Consider the following 19,715-nt stretch of genomic DNA (forward strand, 5'->3'; position numbering starts at 1 on the left):
AGCTGTAAGTGCTTTATGTTAATTAAAGTCTGTTACACTGCAGAGCTGTTGACGGCATGCGTCCAAGGACCGTGACCGGTTCCTATTTTTGACCTCAGCACTAAAGGGAGCGATAGACCGTTAACCCTGCACTGTCCTTCATTCTCTGTCTGACTTGTGTCCATTGAATGGAAATGAGCTGGGACTCAGACGTCCATGACCGTGGAGAGGACAACTGGTGTCTGCAGGGACGGCACATGCTCCTCTCTGCAGCCCACGCACATCCAATATGATTCTGTTTTTAATAAGCTTATTGTCATCAATCATTTGCAACCCCTCCCCTCTTAGTCTCCTCTTAGTCTATTACTCTTCTAATCAGTAGGGATGGGATTGATACAAGTACTCCTATCTATACTGCTAAAATATACTAAAAAATAATTCATTAAGAAAAGAATCAACATTGCTTTATTCTTGGATGTAAACAAAGAGTCTTTCTTGAGCAGCAATACAAGATGTTCCCAAATCCTTAAAATACATTCCCAGCTAAACAATGATCACAGTGATTATCTTTCATTGATTATCCTGTTCTTCTGATCAAACTCTGTGTATCATCACTAACGTTACCTGCAGTGGACGAGGATGGACGGCTGCTCCACAAACACATTGATGTTCTGCTTGTTGGCTGAATGTTGTGATCGACTGCTGCTGTGTCCTCTTACTTAAGAGGGTTTCATGTTTCATTGAGTTTGTTCTCAGCCTCTACTGGAGTGAAATGTAGCCACACTTTGGATCTTTGTCTTCTCTCTGCCGTGATGTGAGTCTCACGCTGTACTGTGTGTCAGAGTGAAGCACAAAGAGACAGAGAGACGAGGACATCTCACTCCAGAACTTCTAAAGTACCGACAGCAGAACTCTGGAACGCATCAATTCTACGGGTTTTTACTCATTTAGACCCGAGTTTCTGGGGGCATCCCTACTAGTATCTAACAGATCAGCAGTGAGTGGAGGGATTTCCTAAAACACTTCCTTACACCTAGTCCTACACTCTTAAGCCTTGGTTATACGTCGCATGGACATGAGCTGAAGTGAAATTGTGAAAACCTGTTTCCACCTGGAGACTTTATAAAATGTTCTACCTAGAACCCAACATACAAGTTTTACCCAGAACCCCCTATGCTCATATGGTGTGATGGTTTCACCCAGAACCCTCTCTGGAGGTTCGATCCTGAACCTTTTCACCTTCTTAAGGAGCTAACAAGAACCCACCCAGGTTTTTTTTATTTTTTATTCCAAGGTATTCATCTAGAACCCACCCAGGGTTCTTTTATGAGGCTCTTAAAGGGCCGGGGCTGATGTGGTGCACACCACCCACAACAATCATGGTTCACAATCACAGTTTTTGGGGCTGTGTGGGCTGGGAGGATTTTTAAACCCATGTTTTCAACAACCATCGAAGAACTCTTTGATTCAAAAAGGGTTCTTCCGAAGCAAATGGTTTTGGGTAGAATCTCAGCCCTTCATGAAGAACCCAGATGTAGGACCAAAAATGTGTCGAGAACTTTTGGCCAGTTAGGACTAATTTCCTACTCTAAGACCCTTGACAAATAAAAGACTCTGTGTGTCTGCAGGTCCCCTCCCTTATTCCTGTTCTGTTGTTTAAACTGGGGAAGGAGAAGAATCCGGTCCTGGCTCACGCTGTGCTGAACTGCCTGCCAAACCTCGGGACTCACAAGGTACTGAGCACCTATGCAATGTTATGTTATGACATGAAATACAAACCACTGCACGTCACACTTTATTTCAAATCCTCATCTTTAAGGATTGTTCTTGTTGAAGCGTGATTCATATTCTGAATGTTTATGTGCAGAGGACTCATGATCAGGTCTGTGAGAATATGCAGAAGGCTCATTTCAGCTGATCTTAACCAATAACACGCCGTGTGCTTTAATGTTCCAGCTCTGTGTCCCCATGGTGCTGCAGACTCTCCACTTGCTGGCCAGCGCCCCCAAGCTGAGAGCAGTGGCAATGCGCCTCATGACCACTCTTTGGAAGAAACAGGTCCGTGATAACGAACGTCAGCGAGTTTCCCGTGTCGCGTTCTTGTCCGCCTCCTCCTCACAACCCGCTTTCTTCCTCCCTGTCAGGATCGAATCTACCCGGACCTGCAGCGTCTGCTGGGCCAGCAGGACAGCAGGGTGGTGGTGGGGAAGGACGCCCAGTGGGAGCAGATCCTGGCCAGAGCCGCCTGCCTCAGGGACATCTGCAGAGAGAGGTCAGGGATGTGGTGTGACAGGAAGCGGTGCTTTCTTTGAGGGATGACGTTAGGGTCTGATTGATTTAACGCAAAGGGGAGAGGCAAAGAATTAAGTAACATCGGATGCTTTTATTCAAATTACACCTATTCATTTACATAATGATTTATGATTGTGAACCAGGCCTTACCAGCATGGAAGTGACATGTTGGCTGTCATCACGCTTACTCTGAACCAGTGCACCAGACCAGACATGGCAACCCCTGCTGCTCTCGCCCTGCAAGGACTACAGGAGCTGTGCCGGGCCGAGGTCAAAATCACACACACACACACACACACAGGCACACACACACACACACACACACAGGCACTGACTTCTGTGATGCTTGTCTTGCAGGTGGTGGACATCGTCTCAACATGGAGAAGTCTGGGACCCGAGCTGAGCTGTGACTCGCGTCCACTGATGGTCAAAGTCATAGCAGAACTTCTGGCTCTGGTGCCCCAGCTTACTGTTAAGTCGGATGAATACGAGGTATCGGATGTACTGCGTGAAAGCGTCCGTTTGATGCACTGTTAGAGCTCAGTTTTAGTGTTTTTAGTCTTCCCATCAATCTGTTCCAAAATACAGCTAGCATGTGTAGAACATTTCTAATGGTGGCATCAAAAAAAAGACTCAGAAACTCATCAGAAACTTTTGCTATAAAAAAAATAGATAATAGATAATAACATAGATCGATTTTTGTGGACATATAAACATAGCCAGCTGTCTTTATGTGCCTACTTTTTGATTGATTGCAGGAAGTTTATGTGTCTATTCTACGAGTTTACAGGATGTGGTTAGCCTAGCTTAGCATAAAGAATGGCAGCAGGGGGAAACAGTTAGCCTGGCTCTGTCCAAAGTTAAAATTTAGAGGTGTTGGTACTTTGGACAGAGTCTTTATGCTAAGCTAGGCTAACCTTGTACTGACTTCAGCTATGTATACAGTACATCACACAGACATGAGACTGATATTGAGCTGTCACTCTCAGAAAGAAATTAGCATATTTCCCAGATTGTACAGTATCTATAAAGAGTAGGGCTGGAACATGTTTGCTGTTACTGTTGAGTGCTATAACATAACCAGTGAGTGTAACTAAAACAATTTGCAGCTGGATTTCTGAAAATTAGAAAGTTACCGTTTGCTTTACAAATGCTCTGTTTTTCCAGAAACTGAAGGAGGAGGTGGTCAGCTTTCTCTGGAATTATGCTGTGAGCAAGGTGTGTGTACTGAGGATATCTGCTGTGTGTGTGTGTGTGTGTGTGTGTGTGTGTGTGTGTGTGTGTGTGTGTGTGTGTGTGTGTGTGTGTGTGTGTGTGTGTGTGTACACACCCCCAGGTCTGGGGGGGATTTGTGTCATCATTTACAGAATTTAGACACTTGATAAATTGATACATTTTCCTGTCATATTGATGGGTAAAACTCACATGTGTCTAATGTGAGGTTGTAGTTACATTCCCCAGAGAATGATCATCATTCAGCTTCACAGAGCCCTGAAACGTCTGCTCAAACCTCAGTCAAACCTAGTCATCTATGTAAAAACAGAGTCTACATCTCCTACAGTCTGCTTATATTTCAAACATTGAGTCATCTATGTATGTACTGAGTTCAAAACTGTGTGTGTGTGTTTGATGTAACAGGATCCAGAGGTGGCCAGCTGTGGTTACAGGGCTTTGGCAGATTTTCCTGAAGCGGTCCACACAATCAATCTTCTTCCTGAGGCAGTAAGAGTCAACAGTCTCAAGTCTATTACGTTACATTACACATTGAGTAGTTTTTCCCAACACACAACTTTCTGTCTGGATTTTCTTTTCAAATGTGTAATGCAAATGAAACTCTAAGGGAAAATTTTCCACCTATTATGTGGACGTCCAATCAGTGTTGATGGTGACTGTACATGTAGTCGATTGAAGAAAAACAGCGGAAATCCCCCAAATTTGAGAGCAGAGGATGTTACGTAAGAGGATACATTTCATAGTGTTTTTGGCTCGCTCGAATATGCGGTTCTACTTATGGGAGCCAGAGTATACGGCTGAAGAAATGCAGCGGAGAGGCCCAGGCTGTGCATGGAGATATGGCCAACCGGCGGGGACCCTCCAGGTGTCAGGAGCTTGCGTGCAATGCATTCTGGTACATGTAGACACTGCTGGCATGTCTCAGGGAGCAGCAGGACTCAGCTTTCTGGATAAATATAGTACACACTGAGGAATGTATTACTTCAATCGTCTACATTCACCATGGAAAGGGTGGCCCCACTACAGTCCACAAATATCCCATAAAGTAGTCAATGATTTCTACATCACATGGCATTTCATCGAGCACAACCAGTAGGTCAATGGTTTATTTTGTGTGTTTGACATCAATTGTTTATCGGTTTACAAAACCTCAGAATAAACTGGGAATGTGCCTAAAATAGAATTGAAATGAACTGTAAAACTAACTAAATATGAATCTGTTTGTTTATCTGTAGAACCCTCGGTTCTACTTCTGTGAACTGTTCATAGAATTGTAACGGTCATTTAGATATTGGTCCATTTATAGATTATGATTTGACCAGCTATAGATTACTGATCAGTTTTCTTCCCATAGCGCTTCCCCCGAAGGTGGTAATACGTTTCCCATCTTTTTGATCTTCTGTTAACATTGTTTTGTTGGTTCTGCTGCTCTGTAGGCCAGACCAGCTACAAAGGCCCCTGAGAATGAGGAGGATGATCAAGTGAAGGAGGAGGAGGAGGAGAAGGAGGAAGAGAAGGATCTCTCCATCCCAGGTTTATCTTATGTGAAGCTGATGGCTCTCACCCCCGTGTCTGTTCTACCAGGTACATCACGTTGCGCTCAAACATTGGGCAGTGTTTGTGGTGGAAAGCCAGTGAGGGATCATAGTGGAGGAAGACAAACCTCTGCTGCTGTTCATCGTTGATGAGTCTTACCTTACAGTTCTCCTCATTTACATAATTACTTCTCAGCCTTCGAGCTCTTCCTGACCTCACTGGTGAAGCAGGAGATGAGTCAGATGCCACGCGGGGTGTACTTCTCTGCCCTGAGGGGGGGGAACCTGCGTTCAGACCAGGGCAAAACCATGGCTGGGATTCCGTCATTCATGCTGAAAACCTATGAGAAAAACAAGCAGCCTGGGCTGAAGCCTGGACTGGCAGGTGAGCAAATCCATCCACATGCAAATCCACCTGTGAAGCTTTAGATCTTACATATTTATGACTATATTATATTTTTGTGTTGTCTGTTCGTCCGTCCGTCCGATTCTCGTGAATGCGATATCTCAGGTTCATTACATCAATTAAGGTTAGGATAGGTCGTCAGGCAGTGAGTCTTGTGAGAGTTTTTTCAAATTGTGGGTCACCATCTAGACCCGATCCACCCTCAGCTACTGTGCAAAATGAGTTTCTGTGGCTTTAAGTTGTTACTTCTTTTTTACATGTTTGCATTGGTTTGGTTCTAAACAGACATGTTTTGTGTCCAGTATTTGGACAGGACTACTTCCGGACTAAACTACCGGACTTGCAAACTGACAGTTAGCAAGCAAACTACAGTGGCCTTCAGGTAACATAAAAACGCTAGAGGCTCTCTCTAGAGCCAGTGTTTGGTTTGTCCATTCTGGGCTACTGTAGTGAGATGGCGGTGCATTACGGCGGGCACCGTGAAGAGAACCTGCTCCCTATGTAGGGACTCATTCTAAACTAAGGAATACACAATGATGCTTAGTCTCAAGTGATTATACACTACTGAAAACATCATGAATAGTATGTTCCATGTCTGCTAATAGATACCCCAAAATACCACACACTGACCCTTTATGGTTTAAATTTTTAGGGTTCTTTCACTTCCAGTGTGCAATTACAAAGCTTCTATAGTTGATTGATTGTGTGTGTGTGTGTGTGTGTGTGTGTGTGTGTGTGTGTGTGTTGTAGCTGGACTGCTGCTCTGTTACGATCTGCCTGTGCAGACGGACCGTGAAGGCAGACAGATCGATCGTTTCCTCATCAGCCGCAGCCGCAGCTACCAGCAGACCTGTACAGCCCTCATTCATGAAGTACGTCTACACCAGTTCCTCTTTACCTCTTAGCTCCTCTTTGGTTTTAACTATTTCAAACTGACCCAAACAAACTCTTGCCTGCTTGTTGTTCGTGATGTGCAGGTGAACATTCAGCCGTCCGAGTGGCACCGTGCTCTCCTCCTGCCTCAGGCCTGGGGAGGTTTCATGAGCCGAGCTTTCCACGCTATCCTACAGGTTTGTGCTTCTGGCGACTGATAGATCGACGACATGTTTATTGAAGAAATGATCAATACTGCGTGTGGTTCGAGAGAGGAGACCTTCTCCATGTAGAGCAAGGAGATTCAAAACACACGTGTACTGAATTGAAAATCCACCAGAAGTAAACATGGGTACATATGGAAGTATTTGGCTCCCAATACTCAAATGTATTTAAATTTTAAATTTTATTTAATGTGATTTATTTAAATTATTTTCAATTTGTGTCTGCATGAAAAAGAAAACATGGACAGGTAATAAAAGAAGCTGAAATGGAGTCTGAAAATACATTTCTCACATAGAAAATAAGACCTTATTTGTTCTCACATGACACTTGTAGGGAAGGGTGGTCACATGATAACAGGTGCTCATATATAGCAAGGAGACCGTAACGTAAAGCCAGTAAATGGACCATGTTCGAGATTAATTTGTCACGCCCAATTTTGCAACTTTTTTGCTTATACTAGTCAGATGAGGGGAGAAATATTACCAAATGAATCTGGAGAGCAATCGGTCCAATATATTAAATTTAGATTTTGGTATCTCAAATGGTAGCATTTGAAATGGGAGGAGCAACCTGAGCACATGCTCTTCATGTATCCTAGTCGGGACGAAGGCAGCGCTGTCCATCTGTCCACATCGTTACGGATGCTTCTGAATATTTGTTAGTTTGTTATACTTGTACATTTCTAACTGTGAGTCTTTCTTCGGTGTTGACAGAGTCATTGCGATGTTTAGCTGCGTGGTGAAGTGAAGCGCGGTTGTGTTTTGTGTCCGTCTTCAGGGTCGACGTGCTGATTTGGAGATGCAGCAGAAACAAGGCAAAGAGGAGCCGGAAGAGCTGCAGTACAAACAGCACTGTGCCTGGCTGTGGTGAGTCACACACACCTGTCAACCACTGCTACTGTATGTCTGTATACATAGTAAAACAAATATATTCATAGTTCAAACATATGCATGAATAAAATATGCATGTACACTAACCTAAAACTAAATCAACTAAGACGCAAAGTAGAAAGGGAGATGCAGCCATTAAGTGAGAGTAACAGTAACAGTTACAATGCTCTAAGCTCACTGGTTCCCCACTAAAGGTCACCAAAGCTTCACAGCCTCAGCCAAGCATCAGGGAAAATAAAACAAGCCTTAGATAGATTAGATACGTGTGATTGTTAAAAAATATATAAAAATGAATAATACAGAGAGAGAGAATTGTATAAAGAATTATGAAAATAACAGGAAAAGTCATCTATGATGAAATATTCACAGGAAATAATTGTGCGTCTGTGTTACTACGATACAATATCGATATAGAAATATGGAACATTTCATTTTAAAAAAACGGATTCATTGTTAAAGGTTCAAAGGTTCGTTGTTGAGAGTTGATCGTCACATGAATGCTGTGTTTTCACCCTGATAAAAAGTATCAATAAATTGCATTCAAACTACAGTCGGCTACCTTAAAACAGCCACACACAAAGTAAAGAGCAAACATCTGCTATAGCAGCCAGGTGACTGATGAAAGGAGGGAGTGTGTCTTTGAATCCATGCTGTTATTCATTGCATTAGCAGAAGAAGGGTCCTCCGTTCATACTGCGTTTGTCATCTCTTTCTTTCACCCTTTCTTCCTCGTCTCTCCGTCTTTGTCTTCTCTTGTCCCTCTCAGGGCCAGAGATCAGCTGGCAGACGTCATCAAAGTTGCTACAAAGTGAGTCCTTCACAACATTTTAGTTCCACAGGAAACTTAAATGGTCGAGTTTACGACTTGATGTACTGAGTGTGTGTCAATGCTAACAGTCGTGTGTTCTCTGTGTTCTTCAGGGACAGTCCTGTAGTTCAGGGAAACTCCATCCTGGCTCTGAGCGGCCTGGCTGCTGTCCTGGCTAAATATGAGAGCAACCTGCCTGCTGATGGAGACGGCAGCCTCAGGGTAACAATCTCAATATCTATGTTATGAAATACGTTACTGCATCACTGTGTGACACAATGTAAAACTTAATAACTTCACCTTTGGTTGGCTTCAAAGGATTGTAGATGGTAGGTTTATTAAGTTCATTTATTTCTTCATTTATGTTTATCTTATTTTATATATGTAAATCATGTGTTCATTTTAACAGTAGTATTCATGTTGTTAAAGTGAATTATTACTGTACGTATTGTTCATGTACTGTGGGTTTTGTCCTAACAGGCAGTAGATTGATAAATAATTACATGCAGTTTTTCCTTCCTTTCTATTCATAGTCAAGATCATAATAAAAATCATCTGTCAATAATCAAAGAGATGCTGTGATATTATAGTGACACACTGACAAAACAACCTGCTACAATGTCTCGTGTGTTATTAAAGGATAAGTCTGGTAATAATAATCTGAAGCAACAAGAAAGCAAACACTATTAAAACACACTGTTAAATGACAACCATACTTATATAAATAGATACCCTTAACTGTCTCCCAGTCAGGGACAAGGATGATTTAAACATCCCATAGTAAAAGGGAAAGCAAAGGTTTGCATTGTCCACCATTCAACTTCTATTACCTAGTTGTGTCCTGGTGTTGGTCCTCAGAACAGGTCTGTCCCCCAAACGACGATGTGATTCAGTTCATGATGGGATTCCAAGTGTAGGAAATAAATATTCCTCACTGACTTCTTGCTGTAGGCGGGACCAGAGTTTGTGCCCACAGCCAGCTGGCTGGCCATGGTTGTCAACACCCTTCTCAGCATCAGCAGCAGCAGCTACAAGGCCAGAGGACAAGTCTTCCCATGGTTCCTACATGTAAGTTTCATCTGGGTTCTAAAAATCTGTCCGTAGATAAAGGTCCCATAGTGTATTCCCATGTCTTTTCTGATTATAAAGCAGGCCTAGGTGCTCTATAAACTCTGTGAAAGTATCCAAATGAAACGCTTGCCTCACAGAGAAATGCACTCAGCACATGATCAGAAACTGTGTCTTTAAACGAGCCGTCAGGCCCTCAGTAAGGTGGTGACGTCTGAACTATGCAGTAATGCTAAACGTTGGGTAGTTGACACACCCAGTGTCTGACCAATCAGAGCAGACTGGGCTTTTTCAGAAGGCGGGCTCAGAGAGACAGCGCTGAAACAGAGCGTTTCAGACAGAGAGTATGAGAAAAACAATGTCTACTGTAATGTATGGTGGGTTACAGCATGTAGTCCCATGGGTCATTCAAATGCTTTTAATCCAGTTTTCAATCTTACTCTTGATATTGCCTTGATGCTTGAGATAAAAACCCATTAAATCATCTTTTTATGACACTGACTCAAGACATCACTTGAGGACATTTATCAGATTTCACGCCGTCTGGAGACACTACAGACTTTATACTACTCTTTTCACATATGCAGTAAACTCCCCAACACCTGTAAACCCACCAATAGATACGTACTGTATGTGTACTTATGTGAATAGGAGTATTGATTTAAGACAGAAATCATTTGAAACTATCCTTTAAGTTGCAGCATTTGAGCTTGTGTTATTAATGAAGTGGCTCCTGAGAAAATTATATGTAATGAGCTTTAACTTCCTGTAGATGTTCTTGGTTCTTTCCTAATTTCTAACTGTGCTACAGTGACAATTTCATTACAACCAGAACACAGCCGTACTGTACGGTCCTCACAGACTAATAATGATGGATTAATGGCATCCGCTGCTGTGTCAGTCTGCGGACTCTTCAAGCTGTCAATCCACTCTAACTCCCTCCTCCTTCCCTCACAGCGGTCCTACTCAGGTGAGAACACGGCAAGTGCCATAGCTCGCTCCTGCGCCAGCCTGGCGTTGTCACTGCTGGTCCCAGTGCTGGTGGTGTGGCAGAGGGACGGTCTGGGACAGGTCCTGTCAGCGCTGCAGGCCGGCCTGCCGGGCTCCCCCACCGCAGACGACTCCCAGGCTGTCCAGTTCCACTCGGGCCTGGCGCTCGGCATGGTGCTTTCCAGTCTGCACCACCAACGCCTTAGGTAGAGTCTGAATGTGTAGTAATGACTCCAGCACACGCTTTAACCCGTCATTTATTGTTAGACTGATTGTCTCTCCCTGTTATCCAGTGATGTCTCTGTTCAGAAGGACACTGACATCCTCCTCAGCTCTCTGGATGCTCTGGAAAGTTGCTCCTTTAACCCCAACCTGGAATACAAGTGAGTGCTGGGTGCTTACCAGTACTAACCAACCAGTACTAACCAGTAGGTGATAGCAATATGCGGTATGGTTTATACCATTGAATGGTTTCCAACTGCTGGTTTGTGAGCATGAGAGTCAGCATTGTCCTAAAGAAACGTTTTATATTATTATATTTTGAAATAATTAAAGTAAAGAAAGCCCATTGATGTCAGCTTCACTGGTCTTATGACCCAGTTTCCTTTTTCCCCGACCCCTTCCTCCTCTGTGCTCTCCCTCAGTACTGGCTGTGTGTTAGGTCTGGGTCTGGTGCTCGCAGCTCTCTGCAGCAGTGGACAGACGGACCAACATGTCCATGTCACCCTGACACTGGACAAACTACTGTCCAACCTGCAGGACAGCAGTGGACAGGGACGCATGCTGCAGGAGGTACAAACCAGTTTTACTTCGATGGAGTTTTAGAGGTCTCAGAAATATTCTGTCCAGTGACTTGTTATTGGCAGTATGGTTCTCACTTTAGGGTCAATTTACCTGTTTTATGAAGGTAAATGGTATCCATATAATTTTTTTTTTATTGTAATAGGTTTTTTTTTAACTTTGACTACGTCCACCTGTGCAGGCTTTGGCGTACTCTGTGGCGTGTGTGAGCGTCTCGGCCTTCAGCGGAGGACTTATAGATGCTGACAAGGCTGAGGAGGTCATGAACACTCTGCGCACCCTGACTGAGGAAAGCCAGCAGGTCAGCAGGAGAGAGTCTCAATGTCAATGAGGTTGATTCATGCATGGTGATTCTGATGTTACCACAATGTCCTGACAACATCATAAAAAACAGACCATGTTGAGCCACACTGATCTGAAAGATTCTGAATAAATGGCCGATTCTTGGTAGTAGCAGGATAAGCGAGGTAATTTAGACGTCCCTCTAACCAACGATTTCCTGCTTCTCTGGGGGATCCTGTGGTGGTCCCAGGCCAGATGAGATATGTGATCCCTCTAGAAGCGAACGAGCAGACGCCCAATCCAGTGTTTTCTGGCAGAGAAGCCTGGCCTCAGACTTGGAGGTACTGACTCTCATCCAGTGTGTGCTGGAGGTCTGATGGAGCCAACAGAACCCCATCATCTGCAAAGAGTAGAGATGAAATTCTGAGAATTCAGAATTGTCTGTGTTAAAATTAGTTTTTCATCCTGGCTCCACTGCTCATTACTAAGCCAAGTCAATAAACTGATAATTAATCAAGAAGCAATTAAAACATGGGCGGCAGAGTAGACTCGTATACCATTAAACCAATACCAGGTAATCAAGCCTCTGTTGCTATAGAAAAAATAGGATTCAGTATTTTGTACTAATCACCATTCTGAGGCATCCTCCATAGTCTAACCTCTGGTTTCTATGCTGTTGTGATGTTTCTGTTCAGACTCCAGGCTTCTCCCTAGCTCTAGGGTTGGTGGTCCACGGCCTGTCAATGTCCGGCCATGGTAAAGCAGAGGACATCCATCCTCGTCTGCTGGCTGCTTGGATCAAGATCTTATTGGCCGAGGTCCTACATTTACATTAACTCTCCTGTTTACGACTGCAATAGATAATATATTTATACACCATTAATCTCTATAAACAGATTCTGCATTCACATGTAGAATCTGTAGGCAATAGAACAAAATCGGAAGCCTTCTGGTTTCCGTTTGGTTGAATGCAGGTAATGTCTGTGTGGAGAGCAAAAGCCAAAGTTTACATTTTACCTGCAAACTATAAACTGCACACAGTAATAATACAAGTCTAGCAATATACATAATTAAGTTGAAGCTTAATTATCATGAAACAGACATGAGACATGTAACAGTCTGTTGAATGTTTAGTTGAGGACTCGTCTTTGTGTTTCAGGGTTGTCCCACTATGCAGCGACTGGCTGCCATCAACGGCCTCGTGGCTTTAGTCGGATCTGAGAGTTCCCTCATTCAGGTAGGAAATCCACTTGTGTGCTGGGACAGCTAACCGCTAACTGGAGGTCCATATCCCGGAGCTGAGTTACGCTCTCCTCCCGACAAAGTAGTCTCCTGGTGGATGAAAATGCGAGTCGTTGTCTCGTTTGTACACTTTATATCTAATCCAATAAGCAAACATAAGTGGACCCTGCATCTACTGTATCTCTACTTACTCATGTTGTATTTCAGAGGTGGGCTCTAGAGAGACTTACAGAGAAAAACTTGAGTTGTTGTAACCTTTAATGCCAGATGACTAATGTTTGTACTTCATGTTAATATGTATTTTTCTCATGAATTATTGCAAAGCCCTACTACTAAACAAAATAATCCCAGTCAGTTTGATCACTAGCAGGGGTACAGTATAACATGCTGCAATGGTCCCTGATCTGAGGACGTTGAATTTAGTTATGTGGAATATGCTTTAACCATTAGGCTACTAGGGGACTCTTTTCCAATCATAGCAGCTAGCAGCACTAGCTCCAAAGTTCACTAACTCTAGTTGGAAAGTTGCCAAGTCAGCATCTCTGACAGCCCATCCTTCCAAAGCCACTCCCCCAAAAATATAAGAATGAAAGTAAACAACCAAAATGACTATAACAATTATTTTTCTTTTTTTTGTCAGAGAATTTGATTTATTGATTGCTGTCGAGATGTGAGGAGGATTTCAACAAATGTAACCAAAATGTTTCTAAAATACGTTATCCATCCTCGCTTTAAGTACTTTTTTGTCTGGCAAATCAGGTCCAACGGGCCAATAAATTGTTTTTCTTTGTAATAATTCATGTTTGCTCTAATGAGGCCTTGAATGTTTCTGTGTTACAGCAAACGAGTGAGTTGGAGCTTTCCTCCCAGCAGCAGAGCAGGCTGAATGAGGTTATTCGAGCCATCACACAGGTAGGTCACATGACACATTTTATTCTTGATACTGTCAAGGTGTCAGACAAAACCTAGAGTAAAGCATGGTCAGTATTTCAAAATTATCTTTCTATTATTACTTTTCTATTATTTCTATGGAATATTCCTGCTTGCTGAAGATACTATAGAATGTAATAGACACATTGGCTCGTCTTGCTCTCTTTTACAGATCATAACATTCTCAGGAGCCATTGGTTTGCAGTCCAACAGTGCTTGTTTGGTTGGTCATTTGCATTTGGCCCACATGTCCACCAGCCACAGTCACACAGCAGGTAGGAACGGCGCGGTCCCACTGTGATCCTCCACGTTCTCACGATTGACTGGGATGGAGCCTACTGCAGTTATTGTCCGTCTTCACAAGGAGCAGCGATGTGGTGTCTTTGTCTTGATTTCTCTCCGTGTCCTCCTCTCATGTTCTCAGTGCCTCAGGATTTCAGTTACCTCTCAGAGAAAAGCGTCATCAGATCCATTGTTGACTTCATCACAGAGGCTGGAAAAAAAGGTTAGTTGACGCGTTAAACAATGTTATTTTCAACAACATACCACAAATTTGAACACAAGATTTTAAAATACAGTACATAAATTGCCTGCCTATGCTTGAATTTGACTTGTCACTCTCTTCCATTGGACCCAGGTCCAGAGTTTGCTCATCCAGCTCTGGTTAAATCTGCTCTGACCCCACTGGCATCGGTTGGAACCAGCTTCCAGTACCCGCCCGTCAACTGGAGCGCTGTCCTGTCTCCTCTGATGAGGCTCAGCTTCGGTGAGAGCTCTCTCACATGTGTCTCTTTGTGCCTCAGGGCTAGCAGAGTCCAAGCTCAGCATCTTTTTTTGTCCTCGACAGGAGAGGATGTTCAGCATCAATGTGTGCTGCTGGCAGCGTGTCAAGCTCAGTCCTCTCAGAGTGCCTCTCTCTTTCTGGGCCCCTGGCTGTCACCGCCCCTTGTGCACAGTCTCAGTGTAAGTTCCTATTGAGTATTGAGCGAAAGGTGTCCGCAGCATCGAACTTTCAGAAAGTGTTAATTAGCGAATGTTGGCATCAGCCCAGCACAGACAAGGTGCAGGAGAAGTACACAGGAGATCAACCACAGGATGGAGGATGGAAGAGTCAACGTCTTAACGTTGGGCCTCTTGTGATTTATCTAGATCCAAAGAGTGTTAATAAATTAATAAATGATCTAGATATATGTGGGTGGAACATCGCACTCCGTCTTGGCAACTACAGGCACTTGCTTCATTGATGCTAGACTTTACATGTTTGTAATGCAAACTCTTTTCGGTTACTGTAAGTCGACAGCTGTCTGTTTAACTGACCTACAATAACGTTACTTTGCTTTATGGAGAGAAATATTGTCTCAATATTCATAGTCTACAAAGACTTTATTTACAAAATGTTTATGACAATTAGTAAGTAATTTATGATGTTCATAAATGCATTGTTCAATCAACAAGCAAATGCCAACTAGTTTGAGCAAATGTAAAACACTTTTACAAATATAAATGTATCCCAACTTGAATTAATCCTTTTTTTTTTTTTTACATATAGTATAACTTTAACTTCATACTTCATGAATTTTGAAAAGTTTCCTGTACATATAGTTACATGTTGTTTAAACACCAGCAGCCATAAAAGAATTTTGCTTAATAAAATGCTGTTTAAAATTGACAGATTGTTATCTAAGCAGATGTATAGGTGAACAAGTTTTCAATTATGACCAGATGGTCACTGTGGCTTTCTGTACTTGACAGTTAGTGCTACAGATAGTGGGTACCAAAAGTATTGAGGTCCAATACCGAGCCCTACTTGTAATAGAGTGAAAAATGACTTTGGAGGATTTATATTTCTCCTCCAGTACCAGACTCAGGCTCACCTGTTTGAGAGCCTGGGCTTGTGGATGAAGCATGTTGCTGAGGACAAGCTCCAGGTCCACATGGAGAGTCTGGGCCTGCAGCAGTTCCAGGAGGACCTTCGACCCCAGCGTCTGGCCCTGTGCCGGTCCCTGCTGCAGGGCCTCGCTCAGGCCATGGCTCTCCAAAACCCCCCCAACAACTGCTGGACCATCCTCTGCTCCACCACTGAGAAGATCTTCACCCTGCTGCCCAACCAAATCCAGGTACAAAGCAGAAATGAAGAAAGCTCTTACTTACATGACGCTTCAGTTCAACTAACATTTCAACTTCTGTTAATGTTTATACAGCTGACGCTTCATTTACTTTCATGATTAACAGTTCAACTGATATTCAACACCTGAAATGACAATCACTTTTGTCTCTTACACTTTAAGTGACAATTCAACTGCTTTCATCAGCTACACATTAAATACATTCATTTTGCTCATCAAGTTCATGTACCTCATTTCAGCTGCTGTCAACTGTTAACAGTGCTCACACTTTAACTGCCTTCTACACATTAACGGACTTTTCAACAAACTTTGACTTTTTTTCTTTTCAACTGGGAGTTCAGATATTATTTGTCAACAGACATTTGAACTGCTTTCAGTTTGCACATTAAAGCTGGGGTAGGCCGTTTTGTGGAAAAGGCAAAAACAACAACAGCAGAGCTACAATATCGAAGTGTCTACCTGAAGGCACGTGCACGCTCTTCTGCATTTATAGAACAGCCAAAACAGAACCAAGAGGAGGTGCAGAAGTCTAGTTTTCTTGAAGCACAATATGAAAAGTTCTATGGGATTTTTGCCCAGTGACTCCTTCCCTAACTAAAACTAACATTACACTGTTCAGCTGACAGTTCACCTGCTTTCAGCTTTTAATCTTCATTTGGAAATATAGGTTGAGTGTTTACATACAAACTTGAGACTACATTTTAAAATAATTTTAAAATAGTATGAATCGGCTGTGATTTCAACAGACCATTCGCCAAGAATATCCGCCTATTTCTTTTGCTGATGATGAATTCATTTGTTTTAGGATAATGAAGTGGATTTGTACATGGGAATCGCCAAATGTCTGTCTGAGATGTCTGATGCAGAGATTGACCGAATCACACGAGTCACAGAGGTACAGTATGGTGTGACAAAGAGCCGATAAGTAAATGGTATATTGAAAAAAACGAAAGCAAAGCACTTGTGTCATGTGCTGACACGGTACATTATGTAGCGTATGGCTTATGTCTTAACTCCGGAGTGTCGACCACACATTTCTGATATTCCTAGTTTTTATTGTAAATATAATCCTTACAGTCCAACTTTGCTTTGACCTGTTTTGGAAAATATTCATATTATTTTTCTTTCAGAGAAGATGCCTGTGTGTTAAGTACAGAAATGGAGTCAGTAAAGTTAGCCTAGCTTAGCATAACGACTGGAAGCAGAGGGAAGCAGCTAGCCTTGCTCTGTCCAAAGTTAAAAGATCTACCTACCGACACCTCAGAAGCTCACTGAGCAACATGTTGTCTTTAATCTGTACACAAGCAGACATGTAAAAACTACCATTTGTGGGTTGAGGTGGAGTTTGGATAGCTAGCCTCAACTAGCTTAAAGCCATTGTGATGATTCTGATATCACAATCTCACAATTCTGACATTTATGTTAGTAAAACAAGGCAATCCAGATAAAAAATGGTGCAGGCGAGTGGCTAGCAGCATGCTAACACATTCTGCAAGCCACAATGTTTTCGATACTACAATTAAAGAGCGGCCAAGTAAATTTTTTTTTTTATCTATATGTAAACTCTGTGCTGTTTAGACTCAGATGGAGAAGACCTGCTTCATCCTGGCTTACTTGACCTCCCAAGGCCGAGTTCCCCTCCTAAGTCTCAATGACGTCATTGCCGGTGTGCTTCGCGGTTGGCCACGCCGCAGAGTCGGCTGGCTCCTCCTGCAGACTTTTTACCAGTGTCGCCTGGCCTCCGGCCCCAATACAGGTTAGGAACTGCGCTCGCTGCATTCACGTCACACAGGAAAATTGGCGATGCATCGTGGCAAATCTTTCAAGTTGCAAAAGAATACTAAGCTTTCAAAAGTAAATACAACTATGGTGGTTGTACAGTATGTTAATAACCAATAATGTTTATTCTTCGTCATAGGCGTTTCGAAACGAATGGAGTGGCTGCTGGAGCTAATGGGACACATCCGAAATGTCGCCTACGGTGCAACCTCCGTCACGTGTGGAGACACCAAACTGGTATGTTTTTTCTGACACACAATGTGATTATCTTTGTGAACGATGGCCAGTACTATAGAAGTATTAATAATATGCCAGATTAATATCTAAAGTACCCACCTGTAGGTCCATCTTCACAAAATCACACTGTGCTGTGTATTGGTCAGGGATCTCAGAATTTCTAAAGACACCAAATATTGTATGACGAGCTGAACGGGGCATATTGGATTTCAGCATCCTCCATATAAATAGTGAATATTTATATATTAGTGGCTTCAATCCAACAATGTTGTTAGCAGTAGGAATTAGTTTAGGTGTATTAGTTCATAGCATACACATAATAAGAGAACATTATTTTGAAAATAAAAATAAGTACAAAAATCAAGAAACCTAAATATAGATCAGAAGAAAATTTGAATAACAATATAAAAAAATACTATAAACAAATGTACAATGTTTCTGAATTAAAATGATAGCTGTATAGAAGAGAATTGCGATGAAAATATGAAGAATATATTGTGCAACATATCTGCAGTTGTTAGAATGGCCTTATTCCACACATTCTTCCTCCTTGTCAAAACATGGAACCTACATTACCCACAATACAACTTGGTTCTGCCAGTAGTGGCTAATGTAGCCTGGAGCCTCTGGCCTGCAGCAGAGATAAGGAGCTGCAGAGGTCTGGTTAACTCTTCTCATTTGCAAACTGACGCTGACTCAAGTGACATCACTTGAGGACATTTATCAGACTATACACAGCTCCCTCTGGACACACTGAATTATGTTGCTTGATGATCTGTCATGCTGTTGGTGTTATAAGCTCCCAAGCAGTCTTACATCTCTACTCTATTTGTGTAACTCTTAGAATGGCCTGCTGTAAAATGATCTGAACATAGAGTTCCCTTCTTTTCCTGCAGGCCACAGACTTCCTGTTCCAGGTCTTTGCTGCTGCTGTAGTTTCCTGGGGCGACCACTCAATGCCTCTCCTCCTCGGCGTCCGGGCCCGGTGGTTCCCATGGCAACCTGACTCCAAGCCCCAAACTCTGCAACACAGTCTGTACGGTGAGGAGTCGCTCACGGACCGCGCCCTGCCGCAGTGCCTGCTGGGTATGTCCCGCAGCCTGGCTCTGCTGCTGGACAAAGAGCCCTGGAGCAGCCAGACTCACAAGGTTAGCGAGTTTGATATTCTGTACTTTGAAAAACAATCATTACGGGGTTTTTTTAGAGCAGGATGACGACAACCTGAGCGTGTGTTTGTGTGTCTCAGTTCATAGACTGGCTTTTCAGCATCATGGAAGGTCCTGAACAGACTCTGTCAGCCACAACCGTCAGCACAGCCAAAGGTAAAGAATGCAAAAACAACAGGAAACAACACTCAGTTCTAAAATGTTGAGTCCCAGAAACAGTAATGCTCTTAAAATGACACACTGAAACCTCTCTGTCCAGGAAACATGATTCCATTAAGTGATGTTCCAATACTCAGTGTTTGAACACTCTCCTGGACTAAGAGACTAACAGTGATGTCATGACTGATGTTGATTTAATTCTGTGAGGCTTGAAACTGGGCCGAATTAACAGAGGTGGATACCGTGCTGCCAATTGTCCCCGTGGTCAACTGTGGTACTACACCTAGTGTCCCTGAAAGCATGTCCCCATAGAGCATCAATTGTCATCAATTACATTTGTCCAGTCGGGGCTGCACTTCCATGTAAAGAAGTATAATTAATTCAGGCCTAGCGAGCCTATCGTATTTTAATATTTTCATTTTCTTACGAAATGAATGTTATTTTTATTTGCCTATGATTATCGGTGGAAAGAAATGAACCGAAATGTTCAATAAGAGCTACAACTTGTCCCCGCTACTGCACAATCTGCATTCCATCTATAAGAGACGGGAGTTGGCTTCAGCTTCACTTTTCCCACATTACTGCTATTCACTTCTCAACCAGCGAAGCAAGCACAGCTTTGTGAGGGAGGCCTGAGCCCCGCACCGCTAATAATGAGCTGACAGATGGATTCATGACATGTACCCACCCACGG

General features: G+C 42.9%; 1 protein-coding gene across 1 annotated transcript in view; it reads left to right on the forward strand.

Annotated features, from left to right (window-relative positions):
• focad (focadhesin) overlaps positions 1 to 19,715 on the forward strand; it is a 34,659-nt gene that overhangs the window by 13,985 nt on the left and 959 nt on the right. Inside the window, exons 12-43 of the mRNA XM_068713706.1 lie at positions 1,608 to 1,712; positions 1,936 to 2,037; positions 2,124 to 2,251; positions 2,415 to 2,541; positions 2,629 to 2,763; positions 3,439 to 3,489; positions 3,910 to 3,993; positions 4,941 to 5,088; positions 5,236 to 5,424; positions 6,196 to 6,317; positions 6,423 to 6,515; positions 7,321 to 7,409; positions 8,200 to 8,241; positions 8,355 to 8,463; positions 9,193 to 9,309; positions 10,267 to 10,505; positions 10,593 to 10,682; positions 10,944 to 11,091; positions 11,282 to 11,401; positions 12,078 to 12,200; positions 12,542 to 12,619; positions 13,465 to 13,536; positions 13,727 to 13,829; positions 13,979 to 14,059; positions 14,192 to 14,320; positions 14,402 to 14,517; positions 15,411 to 15,671; positions 16,486 to 16,575; positions 17,259 to 17,436; positions 17,599 to 17,696; positions 18,593 to 18,844; positions 18,943 to 19,018. Of these exons, the coding sequence (XP_068569807.1) occupies positions 1,608 to 1,712; positions 1,936 to 2,037; positions 2,124 to 2,251; positions 2,415 to 2,541; positions 2,629 to 2,763; positions 3,439 to 3,489; positions 3,910 to 3,993; positions 4,941 to 5,088; positions 5,236 to 5,424; positions 6,196 to 6,317; positions 6,423 to 6,515; positions 7,321 to 7,409; positions 8,200 to 8,241; positions 8,355 to 8,463; positions 9,193 to 9,309; positions 10,267 to 10,505; positions 10,593 to 10,682; positions 10,944 to 11,091; positions 11,282 to 11,401; positions 12,078 to 12,200; positions 12,542 to 12,619; positions 13,465 to 13,536; positions 13,727 to 13,829; positions 13,979 to 14,059; positions 14,192 to 14,320; positions 14,402 to 14,517; positions 15,411 to 15,671; positions 16,486 to 16,575; positions 17,259 to 17,436; positions 17,599 to 17,696; positions 18,593 to 18,844; positions 18,943 to 19,018 (3,895 nt within the window). The remainder of the gene's footprint in view (positions 1 to 1,607; positions 1,713 to 1,935; positions 2,038 to 2,123; positions 2,252 to 2,414; positions 2,542 to 2,628; positions 2,764 to 3,438; positions 3,490 to 3,909; positions 3,994 to 4,940; positions 5,089 to 5,235; positions 5,425 to 6,195; positions 6,318 to 6,422; positions 6,516 to 7,320; positions 7,410 to 8,199; positions 8,242 to 8,354; positions 8,464 to 9,192; positions 9,310 to 10,266; positions 10,506 to 10,592; positions 10,683 to 10,943; positions 11,092 to 11,281; positions 11,402 to 12,077; positions 12,201 to 12,541; positions 12,620 to 13,464; positions 13,537 to 13,726; positions 13,830 to 13,978; positions 14,060 to 14,191; positions 14,321 to 14,401; positions 14,518 to 15,410; positions 15,672 to 16,485; positions 16,576 to 17,258; positions 17,437 to 17,598; positions 17,697 to 18,592; positions 18,845 to 18,942; positions 19,019 to 19,715) is intronic.

This window comes from Cebidichthys violaceus, unplaced genomic scaffold (assembly GCF_023349555.1).
Source record: "Cebidichthys violaceus isolate CVI_PGR_0920_01 unplaced genomic scaffold, fCebVio1.0.p SCAF_19, whole genome shotgun sequence".
Classification (NCBI taxonomy): Eukaryota; Metazoa; Chordata; class Actinopteri; order Perciformes; family Stichaeidae; genus Cebidichthys; species Cebidichthys violaceus.